The sequence below is a fragment of the Onychostoma macrolepis genome, chromosome 19 (assembly GCF_012432095.1).
Source record: "Onychostoma macrolepis isolate SWU-2019 chromosome 19, ASM1243209v1, whole genome shotgun sequence".
In the NCBI taxonomy this organism is placed as follows: Eukaryota; Metazoa; Chordata; class Actinopteri; order Cypriniformes; family Cyprinidae; genus Onychostoma; species Onychostoma macrolepis.
The window spans coordinates 7,072,152-7,090,099 of NC_081173.1; the positions used below are offsets into that span (position 1 = coordinate 7,072,152).

Genomic DNA, 17,948 nt, shown 5'->3' on the forward strand with positions numbered 1-17,948 from the left:
CTGGTTACCATTAAGAACTACCATTCCTCCTCTAGTTTCTTCTATCAAACCATCATAGATTATCATTTCAATTCTCCCTATTTTTAGTCTGTTTATTTATTTCAGATTCTAATTCCTGTTCTGCCCTAACTTCTTCTCTAACATTGTTTTCATCTTCCTTTTGTTCTGAAAGATTTCATGTTTAGATCTAATTTTCTTTTCCTCCATTTTTGCGTTTTTCTCTTCGTATTATTTCTAATACTTTCAGTAGGCTATTTTTTTTCTAAAATTCCTACTATATTTGTTCCATTGAACTTTTACTACTCTTTATTTGTCTCTGGATGGAACCCAAACTAACTCGGTATTACTTTAAACCGACGTTTTAGTTTGTATAAAACTACTCACATACACGTATTAAAGGATTTCTCTCCCTATATACTCTCGTATGTTTCTGGGCTTTACTGCTCCTAAGCAGGGCGTCCCCCACTTGACAGTTTTATAGCCCTCTTCAGCCTTTTCTAGGCTTATCTAATCTCAGTAAGCTTTCGCCTCTAACTTACGAGATTTTCACTTCTTGTGTGCACACTCAAACCCTTTCTGGGTTTATTAAATAATTCTCCTTGAATTATTTTTAATCTACTCGAGTTTTTATAGGATTTCTTCCTATCAAACTCTATACTCTCGTATCTAAAACGTATTGTCAAGGCTGAGCAATTGGTCATTGATCTTGGCCAGTAATCAATGATCAATATGCCCCCGACGCGTTGGGCGCCATGTTTTGCGGTGCTAAATTCCATACACCTTCTACCTTATTTTATTTATTCTCAGGTAAGGTAAGGAAAGTCGAATCTGTCCTATCCTATAAGCATGTAAATTTTCATACTCACAAAATAGGTCTCGGAAGACTTCTCCGTGGTCTGTTCTTGCTCAAGTCTATAAATCAGACTCTTCAGGCAGGCGAGCTTCTTCGTTATTATTAAATATAATTGTATTGTATATAGGTTAAATACATTACAAATAAAATATAAAAACAGAAACAAAAACTAAGGTTTGCAAGCTCTGTTTTCTTGGCATCTTCTCTGGCAAGGCAGTCTAGCACCGGAGAGCTGTCACGCAGAACCAGCATCTGATTCTCTTCGTCGTACTTCAGTCCTTTATAGACAGCAGGTGGATTCCAATGTCTTGATGTCATGAGGTCTTGGAATTTCCCTGAATTTCCCGCAGAAGACTCCTATATAAAGTCCTCCATTTTCTCATCTTTCTTCTCCGGGACTTTCTTCTAAGATGTCTCCTTCGCTGCGTCTGCAGCACATCAATCAACGGTAACATTCCTTTCCTTAAAGCTCTGGCTAATACATGTTTCTTTCCTTACTATCTTCCTATTGATATATGCTATAACACTTTCTTAATAAATGCTTAATACAATACCAACTACTTTCAATAAAATGAATACAATAACATGTGTTGTGTATTTCTTAATAAACTACTTTTCAATAAAACAAATGTAATAACATGTTTGGTGTCTTTCTTAATAAACCAACACTTATAATAACCTGTAGTTACAATAAAAAGGTATTAAAGAAATAAAAAGGCAAACTTGCAATAGGACAATTGCTCATTTTCCTTAACACCTTCTAGCGTGCTCTGTTCAGCACAGCAATATGGGCAATATTCTTAAAGGCATCCCCGGGTATTAAGACATGTATAGCTTAATATAACGTAAATGATATCTCTTATTTAAATATGTAGTAAAAAACCCATGTAAATGTATGTTGTTTGAAAAAATCGACATCGTTTTTAGACTATGGGGGGCGCCATTATTTTATGTGCACAGTACATTCTGCGTCGATGACGTCAAATGGTTGCACTTGGTCAGCTACTGGCGCTTTTTACCGCAACATCTCAGAATACACATCTCAGAAAATAAAATACTGATACAATACCACATTGTGAGACTTTTGGTTGTAATTTTCAGTTGAAGGGCAACAAAAGAAGCGATGTAATGTAAGACTTCACTGCTTTCCTAGCGATAAGATGAGGAGAAAAGAATGGGAAGATGCCTGTGGGCGAATAAAACTTCCTAAAGACTCGCTTCTTTGTTTTCTCCACTTTAGCCCTGATGCCTTTGAGTCTTTTAGTAGACCATAGCTACTGAAAGAGCTTACCAACGGCTGAAACAAGAAACGCTAGATGCCATCTGTTATGATGTGAACATGCCAACGCGTGGCTGCTAGAGGAGTTCCTCAGCGCGGATTTCCCTCGAGATCCGGGGCGTTTACACTCCTTGTGGGGAAAAATCGATGGTACAGCATTTGGTTTAAACCTATACTTATCCATCACCACCTGTAAGCTCTTTCAGTAGTTGTGGTCATCATATCAGTATTTTATTTTTAGTTGTGTTGTGGTAAAAATAGCAGTGAAAATAATAGTAAAAATAAGGCAGTGAAGTTAGTCATTTACCAAGCAGGAACTGTGCAGTTGTCAGTGGCTGCGGCTTGTCAATCTCATGGACAAAGGTAATAGGCTGGAATTAAGTGTCTACATTCCTCACAGAAGTTGGAGCCACATTTCTTCAAAGGTGAGGCTCTTTCTAGCACCTCTCTCAGGCTTTTCCTCGCAGACCTCAGTAGCCAGTAGTTCTCTGCAGGGTTAGTCTACTCCACCCTGAATGTATACGTGGCAGTTTTGGCGACTTACCGTGCTCCTTTCAGTGGTCAGTCTTTGGGTAGAAACCCATTGATTACTCTTTTTCCTTCATGGCACTTTGAGGCTGAGGCCTGTTCCACATTGTGAAGTCCCATCCTGGGATCTGTCCCTGGTCATAGAAGCTCTCCGCAAGTCTCCATTTGAACCTTTTGGAAGAGGTTTCAGAGACACTTCTCACAATCAAAACTGTTTTCCTATTGGCTGTCTCTTTCCTCAAGAGGGTGGGTGATTTACAAGCCCTTTCCGTGGCCCTGTCCTTGAAGTTGTGCCTGGCATGGCTAAAGCTTTTCTATACCTTAAGCCCTGTGTATGTATCTGAATTACCCACCATAGTTCCACAGCCTGTTTTTTTTTTTTGTTTGTTTGTTTGTTTTGTTTGTTTTTTAACAGCGTGGAAATTCAAAAAGTGGAATTCGAATTGTATCGCCCAGGTAAAGCTTATGTATGGGAAACACTGGGTTGGAGCTAAACTCTGCAGGGCTGCAGCCCTCCAGGAACTGAGTTTGACACCTATGCTCTACTAGAAGTGTGGCGGCCTCCAAGGCCTTTCGTTCTGTTGTTTCGATGCACGATATTTGTAATGCTGCAGGCTGGTCCACTCCACTTACTTTCATAAGGTTTTACTACTTCAGTTTGGCGGCCACCCTGGGCTCCTCTGTTCTCTCATCTTAGCTGTTTAGCCACACGCTAGACAGGGTCTTATAAGCATGGTGGAGTGGGCATTCTCATTCCCAACTGTTTCTGATGCAGCGTGAGTTCCAGAAGGGGAACGTCTCAAGGTTATACAACCATGGTTCCCGAGGGAACGAGATGCTGCGTCCTGTTGCCATACTTCCTGCATTCCTTTTTTTAATCTAAAACTGAAGTCCAACTGTTGCAGTCTGCCTCCAACACAAAGCAATCCATCAGCATCATGGAACGATTTCAAATCTAAATTATGAATCTGAGTACAGGGTTTTACCAGCTTCTAGCAAACTAATCTCATAAGTATCATGTATTTCTCAGCCTCAAACATTTCCTCAGCAGTCAACTCACCTCGTCTCTTGGAGCTTGAACTTTCGTTGTGCACAAACCTCTTAATCCAAGCAGTAACCTGCAACACTTTCTTCAGTTCACTGTACTTCAGTGAATCTAGCACAGGTTCCATTCCCCTTTGGTTGTTGCTGCTGCTGAGTTGCACAGTGATCTGCTAAACTTGTTTTAGCTCAATACATCTTCAAATCACTGATCTTCATCGCTCTCCTCAGATTAAGTGTAGTCAGAAATGAAGGACCTTTCCGCCACAGTTCACGCTCCCTCAGGTTTGCAGCAATCTGACCACTGGTGGGGAGATCTTCCGTATTGGCCTTGCCTTTTACAGTGGAACCACATTGCAGGGTTGGTTAACCCTCTGGGGCCTGAGGGTGTTTTAGGGCCGTGGAGAAGATTTTTTATTTATTTTTTTGTTCTCCCACTATCTTAAAAACTATATTAATGGCTAAAGTCTGATAACACCTGTATTAAGCACAAACTGGGCTACAATAATATGTGAGAAGCATGAATGTACATGTTTGTTTTTGAGAAAACGACATTTGTGTGGTTAATGAAAAACTAAAATTAAGTCACTGAAATAAGGCCATAAAACACAGAGAATATTTGTTCACAAGACTTTTGAGAATTGGATGTGGTAGACTAGAGGTTTTTTTTTTTTTCTACAAAATGAGAAAATCACCTTGTTTACTCGTTCACAAAAAACAATATATTGATTTAACATTTGTAAACATGTTTTCTGATAGAAAACGTGACATAATGGGCCATCAATATGAATGTCTGAGGCAGGTAAGAGAGTGTGAGGAGAGTAAAATTGTTTTTTTGATTCATTTGTATTATGATTTTTAGTATTTGTATTTTTATTTTTATTTACAACACAGTATAATAAAAATATACACAGTGAAGGTCAAGGAAACATGATTTGAACATTCTGATCTGAACACTGAGACTTGAACAGTAATATATTTATGCCAAACATTCATAGACTATAATATCATAGTGTTAACATTCATTCTACTTTTATATCTTGTGGTTTTATGTTATAAAGCATTTAAACAAACATCCTGGCATTATGAGACATTTAGACAATGAAATGACATGTTTCACTTTATTTCATATGTGTAGTCAGGAATTATAGTTTGGGAAAAGTCTAACTAGTAAAGTTATATCACAATAACAACAGATGCAAGTAATCTTATGCTACTCATCAGAATGATATGCTCCACTGGATCTAGCTGCGCGACGCATCGTGTTTTTCTTTTGAGGTAAATTCTGGGTTATTCCTCTGAGCGTCAGAAACAAAAATTAGCCGGGATGAGCTCTTCATGTTTGTTTACGCGGAGGTGATGTGGTGTGTCTCACGTGGCTGTTTAGAATTTGAAAAGAGTGGCCGGCTCGTGGGCGTGGTCTCATTAGAGATGATGAGTTGAGATGGGAAAACTGGACCTCGCATTGGACATTGTGGATTATTTTATCACAGATTTGTTTTGGAAGTGACTTAATTCATTTAAAAGTAGACATTTCAAGCTTTCTATACATATATTTCTCATGTCTCTTGAGGCAAGTATTTGCTGAGTTTCAGGTTGTTTTATTTACGTGTCTGTGAAGAGAGGTGACAGAGACTGCGGAGAACACACCCTGTTTATTTTCTTTATTTTACAAAAGTACATAGTTCTGTTATGACTAAACACAAATAAAAGTAAACCCTTTCCAGTTTCAAATGATACCTTATTCTTATCTGTACGATCAAAAGTTATTTCCACGGTCATCAAGAATATACGAGACGGACCGCACCGGTGCGGGCTTCGACCCCCAGGGGGTTAAAGGGATAGTTCACCCAAAAACAAATTCTGTCATGAATTACTCACCCTCATATCGTTCCAAACCCATAAGACCTTTGTTCGTCTTCGGAACACAAGTTATTTTTGATTGAAATCCGATATCTCTCTTCCCATTCCATAGACGGCAAGGGTACTTCCACAGTCAAAGCACAGAAATGCAGTAAGGACATCAGTAAAACAGTACATGAGGTACCACATCAGTGGTAACCATAATACTTTTTGTGCGCAAAGAAAACAAATAACGAATTTATTCAGTGCGTTGTTTGTTCAGATCAAAGCATGCGCATGCGTTGTGATACTCTCCAAAATCACGCCAGGGTGATGCGACGGAGATGAATTGCTAAAATCGTTAGGAGTACGGACGAGGACTTTTAAGGGGCTTAAGAGTTTCTTTAGCAGCGGAGAAAATGGATGAAACATGAAGAGGGAGAAGAAATGTGTTGCACACAATGCATGACAGTGAGTTAATAAGACGCTACACATTAGACCGTGCAGTGATCATGTTTGTGATCGATCTAATTAAAGACATGCTAACATCTCCGACACCGCACTGAAATGCCATAGTGCCAGAAATGGATGTAATTACTACATTAACATATTTGGCAACTGGAAAAATGCAACTATGCAGCAGTGATGATTTGGGTCTGTTACAGCACTTATGTCGCTGTTCATTTCCTATAAAATACGTTAAGTATGACAGCATGGTAAATAAAAAAATAATGTGTGTGTGTGAGAGAGAGAGAGAGAACAGGAAAAATTACGCCTGTAATTTCAAAGTGAAGGTTTATAATAAACCCTACTCTTAAAAGCACTCTTTTATTTCCTTCTTGGACAACCAGCCAATCACAGTCTTCAAAAGACTGTCATCGCTAGCAACGGGGTCAGCCCCGCCTCCTCACTAAGAAAAAAGTTTTTGTCTTTTCCTCGCTCAGAGTTGCTCTCAGATTGGTCCTGAATCACTTTTAAGCTAAGACTCCTAGTTAAAAAATTTTAAGCTAAATTAGGAGCTCAAGATCAAGTTCAAGACACTGATGCTTGCATATAGAACAACCACTGGCTCAGCACCCGTTTACTTGCACTCTCTATTAACAAACTACATCCCCTCCAGAAATCTGAGATCTGCTAGTGAGCGACGCCTCGTGGTACCATCACAGAGAGGCTCAAAATCACTCTCCAGAACATTCTCGTTCATCATTCCTGGCAGGTGGAATGATCTTCCCACCCCTCTCCGGAGTGCTGGATCCCTGTCAATCTTCAAGCAACAACTGAAAACTCATCTCTTTCGACGCCACTTGACTTCATCCTAAACTTAAAAAAAAAAAAAAAAAAAAATTCTCTTTACTTATTCCTTCCTTTGGTAGTTTGTATTTATTTGAACAATGCCTGAGACTTGGTGTTGCAAGCACTTCGTCTGTCTGATTGCCTCTTCAAGATGAATCACTTTATGTATTCCCCAATTGTAAGTCGCTTTGGATAAAAGCGTCTGCAAAATGACTAAATGTAAATGTAAATGTAGCTCTCTGAGAGGATTCTTACAATCTTTAGGAATACAGGCCCTGACTAGTAATATTGAGAATATTTAATCAAATTTAGCTTAATTTCTAACTAGGAGTCTTAGTTTAAAAGTGATTCAGGACCAATCTGAGAGCAACTCTGAGTGAGGAAAAAGGCAAAAACTTTTATCTTAGTGAGGAGGCGGGGCTGACTCCGTTGCTAGCGATGACAGTCTTTTGAAGACTGTGACTGGTTGGTTGTCCAAGAAGGAAATAAGAGCGCTTTTAAGAGTAGGATTTATTTTAAGACTTCACTTTGAAATTACAGGTGTAATTTTTCCTTTTTTACCTCACTCACTCACAGACACACACACACACACAGACAGTGGAGTGAAAAAGTGTTGGCCCCCTTCCTGATTTTTACATTTTTTGCATATGTCACACTTAAAAGATTCAGATCATCAAACATATTTTAATATTACACAAAGATAATGCAAGTAAATAAAAAATGCAGTGTTGTTTTTTTTTGTTTTTTTTAAATGATGATTTCATTTATTAAGGGAAAAAAGCTGTCCAAACCTACCTGGCCCTACGTGAAAAATCAATTGCCCCCTCCTATTAAATAATGAAAGAACTGTGATTAACCAGCGGAGTTAAATTTCACTAGCCAAACCTAGGCCTGATTACCGCCAGACCTGTTGAATCAAGAAATCACTTAAATAGAACCTGTCTGACAAAGTGAAGCATGTTTAAAGAGCAGCACATCATTCCGCGATCTTAAGAAATTCATAAACCGATGAGAAACAAAATAGTTTACATGTATCAGTCTGGAAAGGGTTATAAAGCCATTTCTAAGACTTTGGGATGTAAAACCAACACAGCATTTCATAAAAAGAACATCATACCAACAGTCAAACGTGGTGGTAGTGTGATGGTCTGAGGCTGCTTTGCAGCTTCAGAACCTGGATGACTTGCCATAATTGATGGAACCATGAATTTTGCACTCTATCAGAAAATCCTGAAGGAGAATGTCTGGCCATCAGTTTGTGACCTCAAGCTCAAGTGCACTTGGGTTCTGCAGCAGGACAATGATTCCCAAACACAGCAGCAAGTCAACCTCTGAATGTCTCAAGAAAAACAAAATTAAGGTTTTGGAGTGGCCAGATCAAAGTCTGGACTTGAATCCAATTGAAATGCTGTGGCATGACCTCAAACAGTCCATTCATGCTCTCAAACCCTCCAATGTGGCTGAATTTAAAACAATTCTGCAAAGAAGAATGGGCCAAAATTCCTCCACAGAGATGTGAAAGACTCATTGCCAGTTATCACAAACACTTGATTGCAGTTGTTGCTGCAAAGGGTGGCCCAACCAGTTATTAGGTTTAGGGGGCAAGCACTTTTTCACACAGGGCCATGTGGGTTTGGATTTTGTTTTCCCTTCATAATAAAAAACTTCACTTAAAAAGTGCATGTTATGTTTACTTGTTATCGTTGATTAATATTAAAATTAGTTTGATCTGAATCGTTTAAGAATAAAATAAAAATCAGGAAGGGGGCAAACACTTTTTCACACCACTGTACATGCATACATTGTGTGTGTATGTATGTATGTATTCTTTATTTACCATGCTGTCATACTTGACGTATTTTATAGGAAATGAACAGCGACACAATAAGGTTCTGGCGCTATGGCATTTCTGCGCGGTGTCGGAGATATTAGCTTGTCTCAAATAAGATCGGTCACAAACATGATTCCTGCACGATCTAATGTGTAGCGTCTTATTAACTCACTGTCATGCATTGTGTGCAACACATTTCTTCTCTCTCTTCATGTTTAGTCCATTTTCTCTGCTGCTAAGAAACTCTTAAGCCTCTCGAAAGTCCTCGTTCGTACTCCTAACAATTTTGGACCTTAAAACCTCTTTTAAGGGTTAAGATGCTTTCTGAATTACTTTTTTCTTTACTAGGATCTTTTCTTTAATTTTAAGAGGAAACACCCACATTTCTAAGAATTTTCTTAGAATATTGTTACTAGGAGCAGCTCTTAGCACTAAGATTTTTCATGAATATGGGCCCTGATCTACAACAAAGATAAGTTCATTTTAAGCCAAGGAGTAAGCATTCAGTTTTTAATGTCAGCCAATTCAAAATAACCAAGTATAAAAACATTAATAGGCTAAAAGCTGCGACTATCTTGTTTTTTGCAAAACATTTACATTTTATCAGACGCTTTTATCCAAAGCGACTTACATTGCATTCAAGTTAATTTATACATTTTATCAGCTGTTGCTTTCCCTGGGAATCGAACCCATGATCTTGACGTTGCTAGCGCCATGCTCTACTATTTGAGCTACAGGAAAGCTATCTATAATACGTACACATTATATCAAACATTTACCCAAGTTGTATTACTTTTATCTTAGGAAAATTATTGCGATCATTATCATTTTGACAAGCCCTGGGCTGAACACTGACTAATATTAGTAACACTGACTATCGCAGCAAGGCTACTTCTGAGCAGGTCATTATTATTAGAAGGTATTGGATGTGTACAAAAAATGATTCACCAAAAAATCTAACTCCTTACTTTGCTTTTCACAAATAGGACACTGATCCATCCGACGACTTCACTCAAGTTCCAGTTGGCATTTTGATGGTCATGCCTGAAGACACTTGTAATCTTGGAACAAACCAGTTACACCACCAGATGACATCCATCGCGATAATTCTTGAAGGAGACCGTGCTTGACAACGTGGAAAGTTACCCGAAAGCGATGTGTCTTGTTTTTGGACTCATGTATGCGCTCCATATTGACTACCCTGCAGGTATGCGAAATACCTTTCACTTTGTACAAAAGGTGTTATTACAGTTGGGTGAGGGAAAACTCAGTCCAAAACTGCTGGCCTTGAAAAACAGGCCGTTGGCCTAGAAGACTGCAAAACGTGTGTATCAAATGTTGTTCACAGTGTCTAAAACCTAGAGCAATGGTTATGTCCTTTGATTTAAAGCTTCACTCAACAGTAAAACTTAAATAATTCTGAATTGTATCTGTTCCTGGTGTAGTTCCAAGGCAGAACTTCATCCCATTTAGTGTAGAATCTATTAATGTAGTTTAAATATTAATAGATTTTTCAGTGTTTTAATGTGAAGTTATTTCTTAACAAGGAGTGTGTCGTAGTTATTCAACACATGGCTGTTTGGTTTGTCTTGACGTTTTGCATTCAGCTAAGACTTATCAACGTGTTTTACAGCAGTATCAGCTGAACGTTATTTAGTTTTAATATGAAAAGTGCCTCCACTCAGACATGTAGCTTTCAATGCATTGTTTCTGGTTTTGAATATGGTGAAAAGTGAAATTACAAGTACTTTAAATTTTAATTAAGTGTTGTAATGTGGAAAGAGGATGTTGTAGTTTTTCAAAAACATGACTGTTCAGTATATCTCAAAGCATTTTTCATTCAGGTAAAAGTGTATGTGTTTTATAGCAGTGTCAGCTGAACCTTGCTGGTTTTAATGTGAAAAAGCACCTTCACTCAGACAAAGGGGCATGTTGTAGCTTTGAATGCATTATTTGCTGTTGGCAATATTTTGACATTGAAATTACATATTGACCATTTAAACTTAGCAGTCCTGAGAGAAATGTTTGTGCATTTGATGGTGCATTATTAAAATGTTTCAAACAATGTTTCTTTTGTTTGTTTTCCCCATGCTTTACGTTAAATGTCACAAGTGAGTTGTAATTACAGAAACCAGTAAATTTTGCGGGGTTTTTTTCCAAGGCAACGGGTTTCCTCAATTTAATTTAGACAGAACTCTGATCAACTTGTAAACATTCATTTAAGTAGCTTGACATTATGTATAAATACATTAACTGATCAATCAATATTTAACTTGATTTTTCTTCCATTTGTTGTTGATGAAAATTAATTTCCTCCATGTCCAACATGTGCTCTGATGTCACCTAACATTTCCATAGAAACCACCTAAACAATCTTTCACACAAACTTTTTAAAGGGACATTACAGTGTTGTGGTGGAAATGACACCAATACTGTGTGACAGCTATATTTTGTATAAAAAGTGGTCTCACATTAAATACTACAATGTATTTTAATCATTTTACTAGTGCTTAATTCAGGTACTGAAGTGTCGCGCCCCGCAGTTCGAAGAATGAAACAAAGACTTGGAGTTTTGATGCTAGAAAAATTAGATTTTATTCGGCCGAAATAAAACCGAAGCTCTCTCTTCAGAAACGCTTCTCGACTGTCCTTTGTCTCTGGTTTATATACAAGCCATTTAAGGCGGATTCTAATGTTAAGTAATTTGCATACATTTCACTTGTGTATGTAATTCTATCTGTCCCAGAGGAGAAGAGACCCTCTAGAATTTGTTATGGTAAGGGGGAGAAAGCCCCCTCCTCATTTCTTCCAGATGTGCTTTGCCACGTACACATTTTGACACAAAGGCCTTCAGAATATATTGGAAGATTCAACAGATACCTTATAGGCAAAATTCACCTTGATTATGTCTGAGTAGTTCTGATTAATATCAATAAAAATCCTCTACAGTACATTAATAGTTACCAGATAAATCATATTTTTAAACTGTATTTTCATTGCTGAAGTTTAAAAGTCTGGGTGTGAGATAAGGAGAAAACAGTGATTTTGATACCTATAAGGAGTTTGAAAAGTATGAAAAAATCATAATAGAAAGGTAGTAAAAAGTTTTGGGTGGTTTTATTGTTAGTTTGACAAAGAAAGAGGAATTTGTCCAAAATTATATGTATTTTTAAAAATATGACCAAAGAACATAGAAGTGCCCATAGTCTAAGAATCACCCTTATATAATTTTTTACCTCTGATACACCGCAAGGTCCAACCATCATCCACAACATCCGGCGTGTGACACGTCAACGGCTCTGGAACATATATATATATATATACATGGATATATACGTAGATCCTTGCGTATCGCGGCCCATAGAAACCGTCGCTAATGAGGAATCTATGTATATATCTATGTGCCAGAGCAGGTTGACGCGTCTGGGCAGGCTGGGCAAACTCACATCCAAGACTCTCACCATCAGCACTGGTGCCTCTCAGGGATGTGTTCTCTCCCCACTGCTCTTCTCCCTCTCCACAAATGACTGCACATCTAAAGACCCCTCTGTCAAGCTCCTGAAGTTTCAACCTGCCACAGGAGCTGCTGAAACAGTTCTACTCTGCCATCATCGAGTCTGTCCTGTGTTCATCTATAACTGTTTGGTTTGGCTCTGATACCAAAACAGACATCAGAAGACTACAACGGACAGTCAGGACTGCTGAGAGGATTATCGGTGCCCCTCTACCGAACCTCACTGAAACTCATTAGTTTTGTTGAGTGCGTGAGCGTTCGGTGACTGAATTCTGGACTCTGGCGAATTCTCTCATCATAAACAACAAAGCGCAGATGTACGTATATGCAAGTAAGAGATTCATTTCACAGTGTATACAGCCTCAGTGATTATAAGATGGTGTTTTTTTTGTTTTTTGTTTTTTGAGAGTGCTTAAATCGCAATAGGTCAAAGTTAGTGATAATGTTACTTTATATAAGGATTTATATACTTTTATATAGGCCATGGAAAGGAAACATAATCATCAATTTCTAATGTTGGAAACGTTATATTATACATTTTTAATGTTTTTATTAAATTGTAATCACATTCAATACAAATTCAGTCCCATTAAACACATTTTATTACCCTACATGAAACCCATGTCTGATTCTTGCCTAAAAAGATGGGTTTATGATGTTTAATACATTTGGCTGCTTTTAGCCTTACCCTGGAGTTAGTTCACACTCAGTTTATGTCAGAAATCATTCTAATATGCTGCTCAAGAAACAGTTGTGCCACTTCATATTTTTGTGGAAACTTTGGTACAGTTTTTCATGATTCTTTGATGAATAGAAAGTTCGTTTTTGTAACAATATAAAAAGCCTTTAATGTCACTTTTGATCAATTTAATGCATTCTTCCTAAGTAAAGGTTTTAATGTCTGTAGAAAGAAATCGTATTGATCCCAATCTTTTGAATGATGTGTGTGTATATGTGTGTGTGTTGATATAGTGCACCATGCTATCAATTTTACTTTTCACAGATAAACATTTTTAGTTGTGAGCATGAAGCATCAAACCATTCACTTTCCAGACAAGCACAGTCTTCTCCATCTGAGTCCTCCTGTGTCCAGTTATCAGGTTCAGACAGACCAGTTGTCCTTTTATGCCAGAACCTGTCAAAGCAATACAGATATTAAAATGTAGCTCAACAACATGGAAAAGATGCATTTATGCTGGCTAAAGTGAATGAACTCAAACTCTTACGCTTCTCCTGAGAGAGTTGTGTTGTCCACCCACATCCAGTGTCCTTCAGTGTACAAATCATGTAGTCCAATCCAATGCGGCTCATTCAGCTTTGAGGCCAAATTATTCTGGAAAAGGACACAATAAGACAGGTTCATGAGATGTGATATGTAATTGTGTCCATGTGTGTTTTTAATAGTTATTTTGGTTATGGGGTTGGCCAAAAATACAAAACTTGTTGATTTTCTTTCACCTTTTACTCACCAAGAGTTGTTTTTAAATCTAAAAACACACAAATATACTGTACACTTACCTGATCATCTTTGCCTGTAATTGTGACCAGCTGACCTCCTGTTTTCATACAGTAATCTCGACTTTCCATCCAGTTTAGTTTTTCTGAAGAGAAATAGTAGTACTTTCTCCTCCCAAATGTTCCGTCTGTGCAAGAAAAGTTTCATACATATTAGTGAAATAATCTATGGATGCATAACATCTAACATGAATGTATGCACTTCAAGAGAGCATTTGTTTGCCGATTGCTTGAGCATATAACCTAAGTGACCCCTAAGTGACTTAATACAGATCACTGCAGTAGGATGGTTACAGTATCCAACCAAAGAGTTTCTCTTCCTCAAATAATATCTGCAGATGGGAGAAAAAACAAACAAACCCCAAAGACGGCTAAAGTCAGTACTTTGGCATCAGTACTTCTGTGCTTTAGCAACTTGAATTGTGAAAACAGCAGGTGTGTGTTACTTCCTCTCGTAGCCTTCACTGCTCATGGATATTTAGGGAATTTTATAGAAATAGTTCACCTATATAAAACTTACTTACTTGCATCAGTTTATTCATTGAACTATGAATAAACTACAGTTCAAAAGTTTGAGGTCAGTAAAAAAAAATGTTTTTAAAGAACTCTTTTATATTCACCAAGGCTGCATTTCTTTGATCAAAAATACAGCAAAGCAATAATATTGTGAAATATTATTACAATTTAAAATAAGTGTTTTCAATTGTAACATATTTTAAAATGTAATTTATTCCTGTGATCAAAGCTGAATTTCCAGCATCATTACTCCAGTCCTCAGTGTCAATCCTTCAGAAACCTTTCTGATTATTATCAATGATGAAAATTGTTTTTGTGTAAACTTCAATACATTTTTAGAGTTCTTTGATGAACACAAAGTTCAAAAGCACAGCATTTATTTAGAAATATTTTGTAACATTATACATTTCTTTACTGTCCTTACTGTCACCCCAAACCATTGAACAGCAATTTTTTTAGGTTAACAAAATAAATGAACAAACAAACAAAAAACTAAATAGAAAATGTTACGAAAGTGCAACACAAAGAGTAAAAGACAGTAGAGTTTCTGTCCTGTAGCAGCACATGTGACACATGGGTGTAACAGTCAATGAATTCACACACAAGTCCCCTTTCTACAGTCATTCACTGCAAACAATGTCATTAATAATGTCTCCTCACCTGTGGCGTTCTGCTCCTGTATTTCAATGTCGACTGCAGCATTTCTGCTCTGCTCTTTTAACAAATCAGACGACCTCAGTAGTTTGGAATCTGAAGTGAGAATATCATATAAAAGTGTACTGGTGTATACATAAAATATGCCATGCTTATGATGTGAGTTATATGCTGCTGCACAATATACAGCAAATTGTGCCTTGTATGTATAAATGAATGTTGGACAATGTGTGCTGTGCACCATCATAAGTGTTAAGATATTGTGTACTCACAGAGAATTCCCAGAACACACAGAGCCACTAGCAGAGAGATACTAAGGACAGCCAGAAGAACTGCCTTACAGGACGGATCTTTCTCTTTCCTAGATGAGAATGTGTGTTCAGATGCATCTGTAAACACCCAGGGCAGGTCTATTATTCATATATGAATGTCTCTGTCTGAACACCTCAACATTTTGGTCACTTGAAATCAATTTAAGAGTCATATTCTAGCATTGAGAGGCACCTGCAGTGTCTTTTGGATCCCAGTCCAGGTCATCACTGTTTCCATAAGCATACCGGTCTGTAAAAGAGAAGACCTTTAAAAATGTAAAAAGTAACAATTTTGTAAAGAAAAGCAGGTGAAATGTAAAAGCATTTAAAATGTCTTAATTTTTCCTCAATGCTGAATCCACATTTTAAGGTCATTACAATAAATACATAACTTCAATGACAGACAGACACACATTATTAACAATTCAAACAGTGTTTATTCAAATCTCAAATGGTTTTAGCATTGCAAAACATAAAATGCACCAACCATGTTTTTAAATAAAAAGAACGCTGAAAGAAACAAACATGAAAAAAAAAACATTCTGTAACAGCAGCAACACACAAACTTCACTTTTTTGCTGAATTTGATTTTTTGTTTTTGAGACTTTATTTCAAACATGTAAAATAAATACAATTAAACAAAACAATTTTAAATGATACATGTCCAAAAAATATTGCAATTCTATAAAGAATTGCTTTTTGTTAAATTTGTGCCTGATGGCCGCTCACACATCAGATGTACTTGTGTGTGGAGACTCCGCAAGAACAGCATATGTTAAAGTAAAAGAGGTAAGGTCAGAGGGCATGTTCAAACAACTTTTTCTTTTTACTACATCAGACTGTAAATATCCTGTATTAAACCCATACTACCTAATAGAATGAACATCATGATTAGCAGTGAGGAATTGTATCAGTATGTCACATCAATATTGCTTCTAGTTTATTAGTCAAACATACAATATGCAACAGAAGTGAGTACACCCATGTAGTATCACTATAAATCACATGATACAACACTATTCAAGTTGACAAGTATAGTATTTATAGTACAGATCAGCCTAAATTGTAATGTAGACACATGCATTTTCTGTAAAGCTGCTTTGAGAAGTCAGTGTACTCTAAATAAGGGCATAAAGTGCAAAAGCAGCAGCGGCGCACTGAGCCTAGACTTGGTTGACATCACCACTTCGTCTTCAAAGACAATCAAAGCACCCAGTGAGTTCCTCATGACATTTCCTCTTCCTCCTCGACAGCAGTGATGGGGACTGCTGCCTTCTGCACCTGGCCAGGCTCCTTTTTCTAAATGCATTAAAAAAAAAAAGTGTTAGTATGTGTCACAAATCATAAAATTAAGCCTTGTGTGGAAAGACATATTTAAATTTTCATAAATAAAGGTGTGAAGGATCAGAGTAGTGTTTATTCAGTAGGGAATGTGCCCAATTAAAACCCTGTAGTATTTTTCAAAAACTTGTAGTAATTTTCACAACATGTCTTCCAGAGCTGTCGGTCAACTGGATTTAATTGGGGAAAACTTTCAGGGGTGTATCAGCTGAATGTTCTTGAGCTTGAATTGAATTGGGTTTTTCATTAATAAAACATACAAATAAATATAAATAATAAATCAAGTTTATACAAACCCAAAGCAACTTTCAGATAAGTGCAAGTGGAAATATAACACACAAGACCTTTTTTGTAATCCATATTAAGAAAGCCTACTAGAACTAGAACTTTCAAGACTCTATTCTTCTGAATCATAATGACTCTGAATCAAAGGCAAACTGAAAAAATCACCGGACTGTGTGACTGAGAAAGAAAATCACAAAACAAAATCACAATATATATATACATTTTTTTTTCCCACTGACAAACTGTGGTGTAAAACACTGCATATTTAACACTTGCCGTTGATAACTTTGATGTAATGGTGTGTTAGTTCCTCTTTGCATTATTGTTGCTGAGCTGGTTAAAATAAGATACGAAAATACATCATAAACGTTCAAAAGTACTTTAATAGGCATAAAGAAGCTTGAAATGCTTACCTTTTCCTTTTCGTGACTCTTTGAGTGAAGCTCAGCTCAGCTGTGATTGGACGGGCTGACTAGAAAACGACCGCGGTTTCTGAATCTTTTTAGGAAATATATATATATATATATTTTGCCATAAGTTATTCAATTAAAAAGGTCTAATGTAGGCGTAATATGAAAGATTTATGTACCCTGAAATTTTTTTTTTTATCTATTACCATTTATTTTAGCTACATTTAAATAAAAAATGTCGAAAGTTAGTCAACTAAATTTGTTTATTTAAATATAGCTAAAATAAAGTGATTGCAACCACTTTCCTTAAAAAAAAAGTAGTAAATTCAATTAATCATTTTTCCAGCGAAATCAGCTTTTCAAAATTAGTAAATATATAAATATTAAATAGGCTATATTTAGCCTACTATTTTTATGTATTTATTTGATTAGCTTTTAATTAGTTATAATAACCTACAGCCCTGTACTGTATAAACATTTTTGTTTTGAAAGTATGGTAAATACTGGTAAAATGTACCATTATCAACAATGACATTTAAAAATATACACTTTTTGATATACCATAAAAATAACAGGTAGCCCATATGAATTATACATTTAGGCTATCCATCTCATAGTAGCCTACCAAAATTGTATTATCAGTAGAAGTGAAATCTTATTGTGAAATTTTACTTTTTTCAGGTGTATTTCCAAGAAAAAAACATCGTCTTATATTCGGTTCAATACGGTAATATT

The 17,948-nt window shown here is 36.7% G+C and overlaps 1 protein-coding gene across 1 annotated transcript; it reads right to left on the reverse strand.

Annotated features, from left to right (window-relative positions):
* Positions 1-12,770: 12,770 nt before the first annotated feature.
* LOC131525719 (C-type lectin domain family 4 member F-like) lies at positions 12,771-15,983 on the reverse strand. The gene is made up of 7 exons (XM_058753630.1): positions 15,920-15,983; positions 15,371-15,427; positions 15,139-15,255; positions 14,873-14,962; positions 13,700-13,824; positions 13,408-13,514; positions 12,771-13,316 (listed from the first exon to the last, which is right to left on the reverse strand). The coding sequence occupies exons 1-7, from the start codon at positions 15,981-15,983 to the stop codon at positions 13,172-13,174; spliced, it is 705 nt and encodes a 234-aa protein (XP_058609613.1). The 3' UTR covers positions 12,771-13,171.
* Between the last annotated feature and the right edge of the window lie 1,965 nt (positions 15,984-17,948).